The sequence below is a fragment of the Lepus europaeus genome, chromosome 23 (assembly GCF_033115175.1).
Source record: "Lepus europaeus isolate LE1 chromosome 23, mLepTim1.pri, whole genome shotgun sequence".
Lineage (NCBI taxonomy): Eukaryota > Metazoa > Chordata > Mammalia > Lagomorpha > Leporidae > Lepus > Lepus europaeus.
This window is the reverse complement of record NC_084849.1, coordinates 30,096,625-30,116,168: the sequence shown is the minus strand read 5'-3', so window position 1 is coordinate 30,116,168 and position 19,544 is coordinate 30,096,625. Positions and strand designations below refer to the sequence as shown.

The 19,544-nt window shown below is 41.4% G+C and overlaps 1 protein-coding gene across 10 annotated transcripts in view; it reads left to right on the top strand.

Moving 5' to 3' along the window:
* Positions 1 to 17,780, top strand: part of LOC133752191 (zinc finger protein OZF-like) — a 50,361-nt gene extending 32,581 nt beyond the window's left edge. The window contains exons 5-6 of one of the 10 annotated variants that reach the window (XR_009864903.1): positions 14,928 to 14,962; positions 17,299 to 17,780. Coding sequence is in view for 5 of the 10 variants with exons in the window: in XM_062182560.1 (XP_062038544.1) it covers positions 3,521 to 3,624 (104 nt within the window). In the remaining 5 variants the exon portion in view is untranslated. Of the gene's footprint in view, positions 1 to 3,520; positions 4,592 to 6,657; positions 6,739 to 9,918 lie in introns of those variants that run through there. The other 9 variants (XR_009864899.1, XR_009864901.1, XR_009864900.1 and 6 more) reach the window with 9 other exon arrangements.
* Positions 17,781 to 19,544: the final 1,764 nt, after the last annotated feature.

Sequence of the window (19,544 nt, the reverse complement as noted above, 5' to 3'; positions counted from 1 at the left end):
AAGTGTAGAAAACCCTTTTGCTGTAAATCATACCTCTTTAAACCTAAGAAAATTTACATGAGGAGAAATTTTATGGGCGTAATTATTTAGAAAGCCGTAATTCAACCCGCATTGCACATCATGAAATTCATATAGATTGTAGGATCGCTGGCTGTAATGTTTTTGGAAAGCTGTGGCTGCTAGTGGCAGGATAGCTGGTATTGGCACTATAGCCAGGGATGCTGCTTTTCTTGCTGCTGTTGCTGCTGCCCCTGAGGGTGTCTGAGTAGGGCTATGCCTGGGTGGTAGCTGCAACTGCCATGATATTGACCATTTCCAAGTTGTAACAGCCTCAATTTCTGAGTTCTTGTTATGCTGGCTATTGTTAACCCAGCAGTTTTGGATGTATTTATTACCTTCACTGAATTGGAGAACTCCTTGGTGGTCATCTCCTCTACCACTATATCCACCTTGGTTCTGAAAGCCTCCTTGGTTACCTCTATGTCTTCAGTTGAATATACTTGATTTTTTTCAAGCTAGCAAAAATTGTTAGATCTTTATGACAAACATTATACAAACAACTTATAGCTTCTAAATCTGTGTTTTCACTGAACTAGTTTTTAGGTTCAGATTTTAGGTTCAGATTTTGGGATGTCAGCACTTCAGGCCAGTTCATTAACCCACTGCACAACAGTGCTGACCCCTGATTTTGTATCTTGCTACTTTACCAAAATCTTCTATAAATTCCAATAATATCTTAGAGCAGATTTTTTAATTTCATAAAAGAGAAGTCATATTGTCGGCAAATAGGAATAGTTTGATTTCTTCCTTCCCAGTTTGTATCCCTTTGATTTATTTTTCTTGACTAATGGCTATGGCTAAAACTTCCAATACTATATTGAATAGCAATGATGAGAGTGGGCATCCCTCTCTGGTGCCGGATCTCAGTGGGAATGCATCCAACTTTTTCTCATTGAATTTGACGCTGGCTGTGCATTTGTCATAAGTTGCCTTGATTCTGTTGAGGAATGTTCCTTCTATACCCAATTTCTTTATAGTTTTCATCATGAAAGGGTGTTGTATTGTATCAAATATTTTCTCCACATCTATTGAGATAATCATATGATTTTTCTTCTGCAGTTTGTTGAGGTGGTGTATCGCATTGATAAATTTACCAATGTTGAGGCCGGCACCGCGGCTCACTAGGCTAATCCTCCGCCTTGCGGCGCCGGCACACCGGGTTCTAGTCCCGGTCGGGGCACCGGATTCTGTCCCGGTTGCCCCTCTTCCAGGCTAGCTCTCTGCTGTGGCCCAGGAGTGCAGTGGAGGATGGCCCAAGTGCTTGGGCCCTGCACCCCATGGGAGACGAGGATAAACACCTGGCTCCTGCCATCGGATCAGCGCGGTGCGCCGGCCACAGTGCACCAACCGCGGCGACCATTGGAGGGTGAACCAACGGCAAAAGAAGACCTTTCTGTCTCTCTCTCTCACTGTCCACTCTGCCTGTCAAAAAAAAAATTTACCTATGTTGAACCATCCCTGCATATCAGGGGTAAATCCCAATTTGTCTGGGTGGATTACCTTTCTAGTGTGTTGTTGAATTCTATTGGCTAGAATTTTATTAGGATTTTTGCATCTATGTTCATCAGGGAAACTGGTCTATAATTCTCTTTCTCTGCTGCATCTTTTCCAGGTTTAGGGATTAAGGTGATGCTGGCTTTGTACAAAGAATTTGGGAGGATTTCCTCTCTTTCAATTGTTTTGAATAGTTTGAGAATAATTGGAGTTAGTTCTTTAAATGTCTGATAGAATTCAGCACTGAATCCATCCAGTCCTGGGCTTTAGTTTGTTGGGAGGGCCTTTATTACTGATTCAATTTCTATCTTAGTTATAGGTCTGTTTAGGTTTTCTATGTCTTCATGGTTCAATTTATGTAGGTTGTATGTGTCCAGGAATCTAGGCCATTTCGGCTAGATTTCCCAGTTTGTTAGCATACAACCCTTTGTAGTAGTTACTGATGACTTTTTTATTTCTGTGGTGTCTGTTGTTACATTCCCTTTTTCATTTCTAATTGTATTTATTTGGTCTTTTTCTACTCTTTTTGGTTTGTTGGGCCAATGGTGTGTAAATTTTGCTTATTTTTTCAAAAAAACAGCTCTTCATTTTGCCAATCACTTGTAATGCTGTTTTGGGTTCAATTTTGTTGATTTCTTCTCTAATTTTAATGATTTCTCTTCTACTAGCTTTGTCTTTGGTTTTCTCTAATTTTTCTAGATCTTTGAGATTCATTGATAGTTCATTTATTTGGTGCTTTTCTAATTTCTTGATGTAGGTAACTTTTGCTATAAGCTTTTCTCTTAACACTTCTTTGGATATATTCCATAAGTTCCCCCCCCCCCAAGGGAAAGGGTTTATTGGGAAAAACCCAGCAGACCAGAGGGAAGGGCTGAAGAAGGAAAAGGAGAGAGAAGGAGGGTGGACTGGCTTGTTGGGTCTCCTTGAGGTCTGCCACCTATCTTTACATTTCTGATGCCTAGTTTTCATTTCCTCCTAATTTTTGTTAAAACAGACCAGAGGATGCAATCAAGGGAGTGCTCAAGTCCCATCTCTAATCTTTGTGGCCTAAACTAGAAGCCTACAGTCACAGGCATGTTCTGCAGTGGTTTTTCTGAGGTAGACAATGCCCATAAGGAAAACTATGTTCTTACTTTAAAACTTTCTTTCCCTTTGGTCTGAAAGGGAGGTTTTCCCTGTTTACTGTTTACTTTGCTGATGGTGAAGTGAATCTAGCTATGAAATTATAATTAAAGCTCTCATTTTGGCTTTGCTATTACATAAGAATGTTAACCATCTCTTTTATAAGGTCTAAAGATTACTTTGTGCATCCTAGAGAGTCCTTCCACATAGCCAGTTTCCTACCTTGAAGAGAACAGATAAATGAGAGAACAAGTCAAGCTTAGAATAGAGAAATGTGGGAGTAAGTCCTAGATTGCCTACTGACAATAACAATATCAAATGAAAACTTAGCAAGTGATTTCAACCATTAGATAACAACGTAGGAAAACATTTACCAGAAGGTCCAATGCCTTCTGTAAATGTTAAGAATGCATGTATTTGGAAACATCTCTTATATATTTAATGTGGTGTAGCTGGTTTAACCAGCAAATTCAAGCAGAAGCATATAAAATGTTTCTAGTTTCTTTCTACCAACACTTTTAAAACATGATACAGAGATTCAGGTCACATGAATCAAAATGCATCTTTGATTCACTTCAGCTGTTTAAATTCATGGGCACTCTTTTCCTATAAGTCAATTAAAATAAAAATGAATTTTTCCATGTAGACATGCAATATGTGTACACATATAACATACCAGATAGAATAATAAAGCGTTTTCAGAATAGCTTTTTAAAAAAATCTTTAACTCCTTTTTGTAAATTGCCAGTTGACTCAAATTACTTTCTGCTCTTAGTAAACTTAGTTAACCATACTTTCTGTCAGTTGGTACCTGTAATACATTATTGGCTTCATCTGTTTACAGAGCAATTCCAAATTACTGAATACAACAAAAGTGGCTGGAAAAAGTCCATCAGGACCTATAGGAGGACAGCTAAACACAGAACCAACAAGAAATATGATATATAAAACTGTGGATGACAAGACCTTAAATAATCATGATTAAAATTATAATTACATTAACCAACAAGAGGCACTTGCTTACTTCACACAGTATTTTTTAAAGCACCTGTAGGATTTTACAAAGCATTTAACTCTTTTAGGCCTCTGGGGCTTTCTCATTAAAATAACCATCACATCTAGTAACACAAGGTCATTAGACTTTTTAATCAGACCATTTTATTTTATAGAAACTTAAAATTTAGCACCACTTCACATCTTGACAGTACTTCTAATATAGTCCAAATAGCCTGATTAGTTGGTGTCTCTACAAGATGAGAGACATGTATGTCCTTTGATTTTTTCCAGTTCAGCCCAAACTGGAAAAACTGAAGTCCAAAATTTACTCGAAATTTCAATCCAAATTCTTTGGAACTGTGATTTTTGATTTTTTGCATGTCTGTCAAGGATGCCAAGAAGGCTCCAAATCCAAAATATGTGGTTTAAATAACATTTCTTTACATGACATAATAGAGACCAAATCTGACATTGTTAAAAGGTGATTATTCAAATGTTTGAAAATAAGCATGTATTTAAATAACCCATAGATCTTCATAAAAACTCAGCTGTTTTCAAACAATTAGAATTTAACAGAGACATCAAAAGAAGATAATAGATTTCTTTCACTCATTGCTTTAAGAGAATCAGATTCTAATTCTATGTCAAAGAGAAATAGATTAGTGTACTTGTGATGTTTTCCATCTGCCAATGTCCTTGATGTACATTTTGAAATAACCTGTTAAAAATCTCCAGATTAAGATTAAGGTAACACAGCACATTTCAGCCTAAGTTACTCTAAGCATTGTTGAACTATTTTCATAGACAGTGTATAAACTAACCCAAACAGTTTTTTATACAATATAACATGCTGAGTATACAAAAGTTTACATTTAGATGCATTTATTTCATTTATCTTTACCCCATTTAAATTAGTAGTTACACCTAAATGACTTAGGATACTGTTATTATATATCTATCTGAATTTGATTAAAATTAAAATTGCATTAATCCAAAACAAGTACTAATTACCCATTGCTGATTACCCAGAAACCTGTTAAAATAAATTGCAAAAATAAGTGCAGTAAGTTACAAGCAATATTTTTAAAGGTAGTGATCTTCCTAGATTCAAAAAAAATTCCTTCAAACTCAGTGTCTAGTTATTTGCCTTTTACTTAAGAACACCTTAGGCCCATGACATCATAGTCAGCCACTTGGGAATGCATCAAGTCAGTTCCCAAAGGTGACAGTGGGCCAGAGGTCGATGCACCAAAAATAAGAAGTGGAATTCAGAAGACGTGATTTTCCTGTCTGGCTTGCTCATGATAAAACAAAAGAGCCATCAGAAGGGTGGGATACCTAATTTGTTTCACAGTAAGCAGGGAGCTCAAAAGGATGGGATTACTACTCCCTTGCTATTCTTATGGTAAAACTGCAACAAGAGAGAGAGGGACACAAGGACAGTTGGAGGACAAGGGCTGGAGAGTGAAAGCATGGAGACAATCATTCCCAAACTGTTAAGACAGAGAGAGTAGACTTTGGACCAGGCCTGGATCTAGGACCAGTCCTGGTTCTAAGATAAAGTCCAAATTCTAGTGAGAAGAGAGTGAGCAGAAAGTAGTGAGATGAAAGGGGGAGAGGAGAGGAGAGCCAATAGCACAGAGAAGAGAGAGCAAGAGAGAGAGAGAAGAGCCATGCAGTGCATGTTTAAAGATTCAAAACCAGAAATGCTCTGGTCTCTATAGCAGCATTCAGATAGAGTTCTTTAGAGTTTAAATAAAACCCAAGAGGTGCATGTTTCTGGGGCAAGGGTTAAGACCCAACTAGGGGTGCACACACACCCTGCTAGGTGTTTGTGTCCCCATCTGGCACTGCATTTGATTTCACATTCCTACTCCCACACATTCTAGAAAGGGAGCAGGTGAGCACCCAAGTCCTTGGGTCCCTGACACCCAATATGGGAGACCCAGATTCAGTTTGAGATACTGGTTTTGTGACTCGGGCCTGCTCACTTCTCAGGGAGGAAAGAGCACATGCAAAGGCCCAGAGGTGGCCCAATATCTGTGTCTAACAAGGGCATCCAATGTGTGCAGAGGGATAGATGGGCAGGAGGGCAGGTGAGTGAAGGTCTCCAATGTTAGGAGAGGAGCTGAGTCCTGCCCTGAAGGGGACAGAGCCTGGTATGGGTTTTAAGGACAGCAATGCTGGGAGTCCACACTTTGGGCCGCTGGGCATAAAGAAAATCCACACCAGGGAGCAGATGGGGGCAACAAGCCTGCCACCTCATCCCCTGCCTGCTTGCTTCCTCAGCCTTGCCCCCAGGTGAAGGACAATTACCTGAATGAGGGGAACCCAGGTCTATACCTGGCCAATGACAGCTGTAGGTCAATGCAAAGGAAAGACTTGCCCAGAGAAAGTTCCAGAGGCACTTTCCCAACCACACATTCACTGCCTGTCATGGAAATACAGGTGACTGGGCCTTGAAACCTGACTTAGCAAAAGCACCTGCCCACTAGCCCCTCAGGGCTGCTGTGTTTAAGTATCAATCTCCCTTCTGGCACCCAGGGTCCAGGGAACCTGAGTGGTAAGTGGCAAAGACTCACAGATTTGTTCAAGGCCACAGATTGGGGAGAACACGTCTTAGGGAAGGAGCTATGATACTGGACATGACCAGTTATGGAATGAGAAGCAAGATCAGGAGAACCAAGCCCACTGCAGGCCCAACCTAGGCCACCTCTGTGATACTCAACTGCAGCCGCTTCTTGGGGGACTTGTCATGGTGTTGTGGACTTAGGGCAGGTGCATGCATGCCAGCAGGACCTGTGTTCCCATTGCACCTCTGACATCAGTAGCCAGATCACATGTGTGCTGGGAACTCACACAGAAAATCTGTGTGTCCTGCATGTGGCTCACAGCCTTATCCATCATGATCACCATGAACTGTTTATCACTCTTGGAGGTGACCTTGAGATTTCTCTGAAATCATTTTCTACTGTAACTTCCCAGAGCTCCTCCAAGAATAGCCTGACCACTGCTCAAGCTGAAGCACTCACAGTCCTGATTCTGTCCTGGAAGGAGGCTGAACACCAAAAGGGCTGTGATCCATCTTGGTGGAGCATCCATGTTACCTTCAGATTTGAAAGAAATGATCATGAACTAAGAATAATCTGAAATCCCCCAGAAACATGGAGTTAAGACATGTAAATGGGTGTGGAGAGCTTCCCTGGGTGGAACCCGAGGGGCCCTCTCCTCTACAGGCAGCCCCCAGCTTTCCTTTCTGCTCCCTCCTGTTTCAAAGGTACTTTTTGAAGGCCAGGGTGTGGCCAGGTGCCCCATTGTCCTGACATTTGCAGAGAAAACCCCAGTACAGGGCCTGCCATGTTCTTTGCTAAACCCAGGCCACAGTTAGAATTCCTGCCCAGCTCCCACCTGCAGCTGCCTGAGTCCACACCTGTCCAATCCTGTACACTGTGATACGATGAACTTTAGCCTTCAGGGGTGGGGTCTTGTTCTCCATTGGCAATGCAGGTGGACTTTGGGAATAGACACTCTCAGCTCTGCCTCAATGCACATCACTAATGGCAGGACTTCCCTGCTGTGTCACAGTTGCATGGACCCTCCTTCCTGTGCAGGAGCAACTGAGCAGGTTTGAGCCTCTCACTACCACCATTGACTCCCTCCCCCTCACAAGCCTCACCATGCTCACCTCTAACCCCTTAAGATCCCACACCCCAGACACTCCACACTCCCACCTTGCCCCAAACCTCACACCCAATCCCCCACCCACCACTAGCCCCCATCAGCCCCCCCCCCCAGCCAGCTTCTGGGAACCATTGCTCTCATCTCAGGGCCAGGAGGTCAGCCTTTGTGTTAGCCCCAGAGCAACGAGAGGGGTCTGTACTTGTTCAGGTGAGATCCATCTGGTAGTCAACTCCATCCAACCATGCCAAGGTGAACACCGGACCCAAACACCACACAGGACCAGTTCCATGGATACAGATAAGATTTTTATTGATGAGAAGATAAAAAAGTCTCAAGCAATGAAAGTCCTCAGGCATCTCAGCTTACACACTGAGGTAGACTACCTGAAGACCACAATTCAGCTGCGGGGGCCAGGGCTACTGACTGGGGCTGACAGACAGCAACCACACAGGAGGAATCTGAGGATCCTCCTGCCCAGCCCCTGCCAGCCCTTGCTCAGGACAGAGGCCAATGCTGATGTCCCAGCCTCCTCAGACTCAGCTGCTGGGAACTCTGGTACCACCAAGTGTAAACTGCTCCTGGGCTGGGGCTGGGGGTGGAGAGGGCAGCCACAGGGATGGGCTCAGGGCTTGGGCTGGTGCCCGGGCTCCTCTCCTGCACCTGTCTATGGAAGGAAAATACAACCACTGGGGCAGCAACAGCAGCCTTCAGCTCCAGCTCTGGTAGTGACTCCGACTCTGGCTCTTATTCAAGATGCTACACGGACTCCAGCTCTGAATCTGAATCTGACTCAGACTCCAGCTCAGGCTTGTGCTCTCTCTGTTCCTGAGGTGACAGGGGGGAGTAGGTGATAAGGACAGGTGCACTCTGTACCTCCCTCATGCCCACAAAACCATGAGGCTGTGCGGGAAGACCACTGCCAGAACCACGCTCTGCCAACAGGGCTGTACCTGCTACGGGCTCCACCATTCCAATGGCAGGGACATCCAGCTGGATCCTCCAGGGCCAGATGGCTCCGAGGCTCCAGCGTCTGGCAGCAGACCCAGGCCCACCAGGTACTCCTGGGCCTCTGGGTCCTCGGGAACCCCCAGGGGCTGCACTATGGTCACCTCCTTGACCTCAGCTCCTGCTTATAAGGGGTCAAACCACCATTACTGGTTGGAGATTTCTGGTGTAGGCCTGCTGCAGGGGTCCGGGCTGAGCAGCCAGCTCAGTAGCTCCTCCAAGGCTGGGCACAAGCACAAAGAAAGATGGGTCCAAGTCATATAGGTCACCGAAATAACTCCCTGGTAAAGCAGACAAAAACCTGGGTCTTGCAGCCACTTAGGTAGGCATGTGGAATTCTGTTGTCATAGGGCTCCTTATGAAGTCAGATTGAGAAATGGACCAATGGCAGTCTGGCGGGGACTTGCATGAATTCCTATTTTACGGGAGTTGGTCCTTATGAAGTCAGAGATGGGCAGGGACCAATCAGCCACAGCTAATCCTTGGGGCTTCCTCTTAATATCAAAGACCCCAAGAGCTTTTGCTTAGATTGGTGATACAGACTGATGTTTATAATTTGAACATTAAACACATAGGATGTACCTATGGCCTTTTCATTTCTAGTATAATGAGTGATAACAATTGTTGGGTCTTTAAGACCTCTGATTGTCTACATGAAGAGACACATCCCATTTTCTTGAACCTTTGAATGATAGGTCTCAGAATAATGTTACAACTTTTCTGGCATCAGGATGACCTTGACAAAGTGTTCTGTTATCCATGACACCACCAGGCACATTATTCACATGGGCAGAGCTGAGAGGAAGGGATCTTTTATCATCCTTTTCCACTAAGATCCTCAACAGATTTATTAGAAACCCTAGGGGACAAGAAGGTAGCTGGGTTGGTATAGTCCAGTTGTGGAAGGCCATCTAAGTGTCAACTGAGAGAGCTGTAGCCTCCAAATTGTCCTTAGAATCAGAGGGAGAAATTGAGGCATTTCCTGATGTCTCAGGGTTCCTAGGCTACTCTAACAAAGTGTCTTGAACTGAGACATTGAAAAAGAACTGAAATTCTTTCCTCAGTGTTTGTTCTGGAGGCTGGAAGATGAAGGTCAGAGCTCCAGCAGACTTGATGTCTGGAAGGAACTCAATCTCTGCTGCTGACCTGTTTTAATGGGGTGTCTTCAGATTTTGAAAGCACAGACCTCACCCCACCTAGCCCTTTAGACAGACAGGTAGCCTGTGGCCTACACTGGGATCCAGATTAAACCCTGCTACATCAGCATCCCATGTGGCACTGGGGGAGGCCTGGCTCCACTTCCAAACCAGCTCTCTACTATATTCCCAGGGTAAGCAACAGAAGATGGCCCATGGGGAGACCTGGATGGAGTTCTAGCCTCCTGGCTTTGGCCTGACCCAGAGGTGGCAATTGTGACTATTTGGGGAGTGAACCAGCAGTTGGAAGCTATCTCTCCCTCTTCTTCCCTCAGTCTTGCCACCTTTTCTCTCTGTCTCCTGCCTTCACTCTCCATAACTGTGACTTTCAAATAAATAAATGTCTTTTTTTTTTTTTTTTTAGAAAACAGAAACTCATTCATCCTGTAAAAGAGATTGGAGCACTAGTCCTGTGTTCCCCACCTCTGTATACTGTAGCATGGACCTTGAAGTTCGATCATGAAGTTTGCAGGGATACGGACAGTTTCACCACTAGATCTGCTCTGCATAAAAGGGATCTTTGTGGTTGTACAGCAGGAACCCAGACTGGAAGCCAAAGCCATAAAGAAAGATCTCTGGGAAGGCTGATTGTCTGGTAGGATCACATTGTGCTGGGTATGTGTTAGAATAGTGTACTTTGGCCCTTAAGTCTACAAGTATTGCATGCTACTCCCAAATTTAAAAATATTCTTCAATTTCTTAAATCTATGATTTTTAAGCTTTGTTTTAGAGATCTTTTGTCTCCTTGGTTACATTTATTCTTGGGCATTCTTTTTCTTTATTGTAGCTATTCAGCATGGAATTGCTCTCTAGGTTTCTTTTCCAGATGATTCACTATCAGTATATAACAGTGCTACTGGTTTTGTACATCGACCTTTTTGCAGCTTTGCACAATGTCTTAGTTCTATCAGGTTTTTGGTTGAACCTTAGGGGTTTTCTAAGATCACGTCATTTGCCAACAGTGATGATTTGACTTCTCCTTTCCAATTTGGAGGTCCGTTATTTTTCTTGCCCAATTTCTTTAGGTAGGCCTTCCAGTATCATGTTGACTAAAATTTCAAAAAATAATTTGTGTGTATTTTATGTTTTAAAAATTTGACAGGTAGAGTTAGAGAGAGAGAGAGAGAAAGTTCTTTCTTCCATTGGTTCACTCCCCAAATGGCCACTGTGGCTGGCACTGCGCGAATCCAAAGCCAGGAGCCAGGCAATTTCTCCTGGTCTCCCATGCAGGTGCAGGGGCCCAAGCACTTGGGCCATCCTCCATTGCCCTCCTGGGCCACAGCAGAGAGCTGGACTGGAAGAGGACAACCGGGACTAGAACCAGCACTCATATGGGATGCCAGCACCACAGGCGGACCACCGGCACCCCTTGTGTATATTTCACTGCCTTTTAGCATTTATCTGTAATTTGCAATGTCTAGAAATAGATTGTTATTTCAATGCATATTGTTAATTTTTAAACTGAAAATCTATAAGGAGTTATAGAAATCAAATTATGATAGATAGAATTAAAGAGGAGAGAATTATCCAACACAGGAAGTAGGCTACACAGCCGACTCAGAATGACAAATGCACTTAGCAGCAGTCTGACCTCAGAATCAGCCCTTCAGGCATTTGGATCTGGCGGAAAAGCCCATGAGAGCATTTCAGGCATGGGAAACCAAGAAACTGTTGCAAAAAAATGATCACATGAAAGATCTGTGAATGAGATCCCAGTGGAAAGAAGTGGCCATCAAAGAAGGAGGTACTTTTTTCTGAAGAGAGGAGAGAACTTTCACTTTATTTATGACTCTGTCTATGCACTGACAGAGTTTGTAGACTCAAAGGGCTTCCATGGCCTTGGCAGCTCATGACAAGAGTCTTGGGTGATCACTGATGTCATAAATAAGTGCATCAATTCTTAAATCAACAACAGGAGTCACTGTACACTTACTCCCCATGTAGGCCTTCTGTCCTTAATGAGTTGTAATATGAGAATTAATGGTAACACTTGTTTCCAAAGAATATTTTATATTGTGTGTGGGGGGAGTGCAAACTGTTGAGATCTTTACTTAGAGTTGGTCTTTGTATATAAAGATAATTAAAAATGAATCTTAATGAATAGTGGGATGGGAGAGGGATTAGGAGGTGGGACAGGAGTTGGGGGTGGGAGTATGGCTATGGGAGGAAGAACTGCTATGTTTTCCTAAAACTTTACCTATGAAATTTGTATTCATTAAATAAAAGCTTTCTAAAAAAAAACATGTAAAACAAAATCTCAGGGAGAATTATTGTATAAGTTTTTATGTAAACATTAAAACATTTTATTAACAGTAAAAAAGAAATCTATAATAAAATAATAAAAATAATAAAGAAGTCATCCTCTGAAAGCTGAAGAATGGCCAATTCTGGTGGAGTCACCAGTCCAAGTTCAAAGAATCAGGGGAACATCACTGTGTAGGTTGTGGTCTGTGTGCAAAGGCTGAGTTGTAGGGGCAGGATAAGAAGAATGCCCTATGTGTGTCTCTTTGTTGCATTCATATGGCCAGTGTCCTCCTTCAGGAAGTGCCCAAATATAATGCAGAATGTCCTGCAAACCAGCCCCGAGACATCTCATCCTCTGTTGATCACAGCGAACTTCTCAGTGACCACAGGCAGAGTCTGGAGCAGGGAAGACAGAGTGGCAGCAGTGGGGACCAGGGGCATTTGGGCCAGTTCTCCCTGTAACTTGCTTGTGTCTCCAGGGTCTGCTCAGAGTGGATGAGGAGTATTCAGCTTGATGAGAGCATGTTGCTGTGCACACCCAGTGGCTTGCTGTGTCAGATGACACCCAGTTCATGATGGGCCTTTGAGACAGAGCACCAAGTGGGCAGCCAACCTTTCTATCTATGGAAACTTGAATCTCTCCTCTTGATCACTGTCTTTCCCAAAAACCTTTTAGCTTTCCTCATCATTTTATAAGGAAAAATATATATCTAGTGGACATCATGGATGAAGGTCCTCCTAGTATGTGAAAACTTGTCTTTGTGCATGGCTTCTTTGGCATGAATTATTTTTATATATAAAAGACTTATTTGTTTATTTGAAAGGCAGAGTTGGGGGAGGGGGGACTTCCATCTGCTGTTTCATTTCCCAAATTGCTGCAATGGCCAGAGCTGGGTCTGTACAAAGCTAGGATCCAGGAGCTTCATGCAAGGCTCCAGGAACTTGGGGCATATTCTGCAGCTTTCCCTGGCTATTTGTAGAGAGCTAGATCAGAAGTATAGCAGCTGGGACTTAAACCAGCACCCATATGGGATGATGCAACTGCAGGCAGTAGCTTTACCCATTACACCACAGTGCTAGCCCCTGAAAATTATTTTTAAAGTGTACGAATGGTGATGCTTTAGTTGACAATGGGAATTTGAGATAATATAATAATTGGTAGGCAGTGGAAGGTATTTACTACTCCCTTTCCTTAGATGTAAGTTCTAGCGGTGCTTTAGTAACACACACAAATATAAAAGCAGACTTTTATGGAAAGTAGTTTTGGTTAACCTTGCCTATATAAAATGAAAGAATAATATTTTAAAAGGCTAACAAGCCAGTGAAATAGTGATCATTCACAAAGACTTGCTGATATGGATGAGGAAATTCCATTTTTCTCAGTACTCAGTTATTTCAAGATTGGAACATATATTAGCTGAGGTGAAATCATTAACAACTAAATTAATTGTGTAATTAAATCTGGAATTAAACACAAACTATGTTTTATTTAACTTTTCTCCAACTAGGAGACATAAATGTTAAAATTAGCATTTTGGAAAGTATTAAATTTACCTATTATTTGATAGCAAAAACGAGGGAGAGGAGAGGGAATGAGAGAGAGAGAAAGAGATCATCTGCTAATTGATTCACTCCTTAAAGACCAGCAACAACTGGGGCAGGGCCGGGCTGAAGCCATGAGCTGGTTACTGCATCTGAGTCTCCCATGTGGGTGGCAGGGACTCAGGTACTTGATCCATGACCTGTTGCCTTCTAGGGTGCATATTGACAGGAAGCTGGAGTTGGAAGTAGAGCTAGGAGTCCAGTACAGAATGGGGGCATCTTTTTTTTTTAATCTTTTTTTTTAACTTTTATTTAGTAAATATAAATTTCCAAAGTACAGTTTATGGAATAAAATGCCCCCCCCATAATTTCCCTCTCACTCACACCCCTCCCATTGCCCACTCCCTCTCCCATTCCATTCACATCAAGATTCATTTTCAATTATCTTTATATACAGAAGATCGATTTAGTATATATTAAATAAAGATTTCATCAGTTTGCACTCACACAGAAACAAAAGTGCAAAATACTGTTTCAGTACTAGTTATAGCATTACTTCAAATTGGACAACACATTTAGGACAGATCCCACATAAGAAGTAAGTACACAGTGACTCCTGTTGTTGACTTAACAATTTGGCACTCTTGTTTATAGTGTCAGAAATCTCCCTAGGCTCTAGTCATGAGTTTCCAAGGGTATGGAAGCCTCTTGAGTTCATGGACATTGATCTTATTTAGAAACGGTCATAGTCAAAGTGGAAGTCCTCCCCTCCCTTCAGAGAAAGGTACCTCCTTTGATGGCTCATTCTTTCTACAGGGATCTCACTTGCAGAGAGATTTCAGTTAGGTGTTTTTTGTTTTGTTTTGTTTTTGTTTTTTTGTTTTTTTTGCCAGTGTCTTGGCTTTCCATGCCTAAAATACTCTCATGGGCTCTTCAGCCAGATCTGAATGCCTTAAGGGCTGATTCTGAGGCCAGAGTGCTATTTAGGTCTGCCTTTCTATGAGGCTGCTGTGTATCCTACTTTCCATGTTGGATCATTCTCTCCCTTTTTTATTCTATCAGTTAGTATTAGCAGACACTAGTCTTGTTTGTGTGATCCCTTTGACTCTTAAACTTATCAGTGTAATCAATTGTGAACTGAAATTGATCACTTGGACTAGTGAGATGGCATTGGTACATGCCACCTTGATGGGATTGTATTGGAATCCCTGGCACGTTTCTAACTCCACCATTTGGGGCAAGTCCGATTGAGCATGTCCCAAATTGTACATTTCCTCTCTTTTTTCCTGCTCTTATATTTAACAGGGATTACGTTTCCATTAAAATTTAAACACCTAAGAATAATTTTGTTTTAATTACAGAGTTCAACCAATACTACTAGAACAAAAAAATACTAAAAGGAATAAAGTATTACATTGTACATCAACAGTCAGAACAAGGGCTGATCAAGTCACTGTTTCTCATAGTGTCCATTTCACTTCAACAGGTTTCCCCTGTAGTGCTCAGTTAGTTGTCGCTGATCAGGGAGAACATATGATGTTTGTCTCTTTGGGACTTGCTTAATTCACTCAGCATAATGTTTTCCAGATTCCTCCATCTTGTTGCAAATGACCAGATTTCAGGTAAGTGAAGAGGCAACTGATAGAATGGGAAAAAATATTTGCAAACTATGCAACAGATAAAGGGTTGATAACCAGAATCTACAAAGAAATCATGAAACTCCACAACAACAAAACAAACAACCCACCTAAAAGATGGGCCAAGGACCTCAATAGACATTTTTCAAATGAGGAAATCCAAATGGCCAACAGACACATTAAAAAACATTCAAGATCACTAGCAATCAGGGAAATGCAAATCAAAACCACAGTGAGGTTTCACCTACCCCGGTTAGAATGGCTCACATTCAGAAATCTACCAACAATAGATGCTGGAGAGGATGTGGGGAGAAAGGGACACTAACCCCCTGTTGGTGGGAATGCAAACTGGTTAAGCCACTATGGAAGTCAGTCTGGAGATTCCTCAGAAACCTGAATATAACCCTACCATACAACCCAGCCATCCCACTCCTTGAAATTTACCCAAAGGGCTTTAAATTGGCAAACAAAAAAGCTGTCTGCACATTGTTAGCATCTGAAAATCTTATTCAAACTGTTTAATTGTTTACAGATAACATGGTTATTTTCCTGGTGATAAAGTACATAAATATATGTTCATTATAACTCATAATCTAATTATAAAAATTATAAGAAAATTGTGAAACATTTTAGGATATAATACATGAATATTCACTAATCCCATCAACCAGAGATGCGATTAAATTATTGTCCTTTTGAGTGTATATTTGATGTCAGATATCTATTTAAATTATATATAAAAACACATAATGTGAATGCACTTCAATTATTTTAAACATAGGCGTGAAACCTACTCTTGGCTTTATATGATGACCAACTTTTCATATTCTTCCTTATTTTAGATCTGATTTTTAGGACTTGCTGTGCATTTATAATAATTTACCTTGCTGTATTTAATAAATTTTTACTGTTTGACACATATTAATATGATAATACTTCAGATACACAGAGAATTATTTCAATATGTCTGATCATTTACATTTAATATATTGATTCATCTGGAATTAGTAGAATTTGATGTGCTGCTAATTCCTCTTGGAGATGCATTTTACATATTATCTCACTAGTAGTGAATGTGATTTATGATTTTCCTAAGCCTCTGCTACTACCACCTATTGTGGTTCGACTTTGTCAGATTAGTAACTGGTAAGCACTATCCGTTTGACTTGTTATACCACTGCGAGTGAGGCTGCAGTAGTTTTCTTCTGCTCATTGTTTATATTTCTTCACTAAATAAGGGATTCCTGTCCTTCACCTCCTTTTCCAATAGTCACTCTGATTTACTGGCATTGAATACCGTGGGATTCAGTTTGCTTAGACCTACTGAATAATATTTTATTGTTCAGACTTTATAGAGCTGTTCTACACATAGACTTTGAAAAAATTATTTAGTTATTTCCATGGGAAAGAGAGAAAGGGAGAGAAGCGTTCCATTCCACTGGTTCACTCTCCAGATTCCTGCAATGACGAACTGAGCCAAACTCTAAACCAGGAGCCAAGAACTCAATCCAGATCTCCCATGTCAGTGGCAGGTATCCAACCACTTCAGGTATTCTGTCTGCCTCCCACAGTCTGCATTGTCAGGAAGCTGGAATCAGGAGCCAGAGCTTGGAATTAAGCCCACATGATCAGGCGCAGGATGTGGGCTTCTTAACTAGTGTCTTGCTGCCATGGCAAAAGTCCATCCAGATATGTATTTCTTATTTGACTCTTAATTCATATTCAAGTGGAGTAATGGACCTTGAAAACCTAGCTATGACTTTTCTGTGGGCATTGGAGAGATGAGTAGTTTTCAAGTTGTATCCAGATCCATTATCTTCCTTGTAGTTGCCACACATGAACCTGTAATAGGTGTGAAGAAGGGAAACCACTGCAAAAGAACTCAGGGTCCCTTTTACTGCATCTTCTGCAGCAGCTGTGCATCCCACAGTCTTTGTCACAGCTGGATTCCATCACAAATTCAAGTGGCAAAAACAGATCTTCTTATAACCAAGGCTTGGAAACAACTTTAGAACTTCTCCTGTGTTCATTTAAAATTACTTTCTTCTAGTATATTTTATCATGAACCTTTCTAGAACTAGGAAGATTCAGTTATAAATTAGTATGTACTTTAGTCGGTAGTAATTAGTATGAGCAGCTTATATAAGTTCGCTGTATAAATGAAGCATATATTATGTAAATATATGTTAAATCCCAAATTCTGTGTTGTTTAAGGGGCTTTTTATTTTATTGTTAGTATGCCTGATTATTTGGACTTAAGGGAGTTGAATATGACATTGAAAATGAGCATACAATTTGTCTCACTAAATCTCTTTTGTCAGCAGACTGTTCATCATCTGAGAGCCAAAGACTAGGTCCAGTAAAAGCTACAATCACAAGAGTCAAATAGCACTGAAAAGTCATTCCAAAGTGCTATAGGCTTGCAACAGTGTGTCTTCTTCCTGGGAATCTAATAGTCCTTTTGAGATGGGTTAGAAGCAGGATTCACTCAATCTAGCCCTTCCTGACCTGACCTGGATGCATTGCCAACTCCAGACCCATCAGAAGCAAGCACTGTCCAGAACCTTTCTGTAAAAGACCCCTTGTGTGTTCATACATAAGCTCCCATTAAACCTTGTCTGAGTTGCACATTGGCCTCTTATCAATTTCCATTACAAGGAAATCAAATAACTTGGGATCAGTATAACTTTTGGCCACATGGAGCATCTTGTCAGTCATCTCAAACCCAAGATTCTATATGCTGAGAACTTTTGTTTTAATCTTATTTTGAAACAAATATAAAAATAAAATTAAACATGCACAATCTTAATGTATGGTAATTACATTAAAAGTTTCCCACTGGGGAGAGTTTGCCAGGCTGACTGGAGGAGAGAAAAAAATGAATAAATGAGGGGAACCAGCATGGACACTAGCCTCTCTCTCCTCTCACCTTACTAAACCAAGCAAGACAAAGAGCAGGTGCCATTTTACATATGTAAAGTGGCAACCACCAGCAGCCAAGCAGAAAAGCTTGACTCTGGTCGGGAGAAATAACAGGAGGTTAGAATCTAGTGAAAATAGGTGTAGTTAATGATCTGTGACTGTGAAAATCCAAGGGGGGGGGCAAGAGAACTCACCGAGTACACAAACTCAGTAACCTTGGCAACCCAGTGAGAGACTGGAGAAATTTGAGAACACACTGAAGGCTGCATAAACTCTTTGTGTGGTCCCAGGGGTAGATCAAACAAATACCCACAGAGGCCAAATTTCAACTACCCTCAATTCCACTCAGCTATGCAGAATTACTTCCCAACTCAGTCAAAAAAAAAAAAAAAAGAGCGAGTGATGGAGACAACAATCTGACTGAGTCACCTTTGGCACACCCTTAACCCTGAAGAATCAAACAGAGCTCTCTGGCCATACCCATCACAGCCTCTAAGGATCTATCAAAGCAGACAGCCCACTTAATCTAGAGTCATAGTATAATGAGAAAAAAACACCACAGCAAAGAAACCAAAGAATATCTCCAATATGCCAAACAGAAAATGCAGAAACCGAGGTAACAAGAGCAAGGAAGACAGTATGATACCCCCAAATGAACAAGACACCCCAATTCAAGATTATGAAGATGAAGAGATAGAGGAAATTCAAAAAGCACATCTCAAAAAATTAATAGGAACATTGAGACGTTCTCAAAAACAAATTCTTGAGCTACAGAAAACCTTAATGGACAAGATAGAAAATCTCTCTCATGAAAATGAAATATTAAGGAGCAATCAAAATGAAATGAAACAACTAGTAGAACATGAAACTGTGGTAGTGACAAGAAACCATAATGAAATGAAGAATTCAATAGATCAAATGACAAACATATTAGAGAGCCTTAAAAACAGAATGGGTGAAGCAGATGAGAGAATATCAGAAGACAGAGAACAGGAAAGGAAACAGGCAAGCCAATGAAAAGAAGAGAAAGTCAGAAATCTAAAGAATATTGTCAGGAATCTACAGGATACTATTAAAAAACCCAACATTCAGGTTCTAGGAGTTCCTGAAGGCATGGAGAGGGAGAAAGGATTAAAAGCACTTTTTAGTGAGATATTAGCAGAAAATTTCCCAGGTTTGGAGGACAGAGGCATCCTAGTACAGGAAGCTCATAGAACCCCTAATAAACATGACCAAAAGAGATCCTCACCACGACACGTTGTAATTAAATTCACCACAGTGAAACATAAAGAAAAGGTCCTAAAATGTGCAAGAGAGAAATGTCAGATTACTCTCAGAGGATCTCCAATTAGACTCACAGCTGACCTCTCATCAGAAACCCTACAAGCTAGGAGGGAATGTGAGATATAGCCCAGGTACTAAGAGAGAAAAACTGCCAGCCCAGAATATTATATCCTGCAAAGCTCTCATTTGTGAATGAAGGTGAAATAAAGACCTTTCACAGCAAACAGAAATTGAAAGTATTTGTCGCCACTCGTCCAGCCCTGCAAAAGATGCTTAAAGATGTGTTACCTACAGAAACACAGTCACCAATGTGAAAGAAGGTAAAGGAAGCAAACCTCACAGCAAAAGATCACAGGAATCT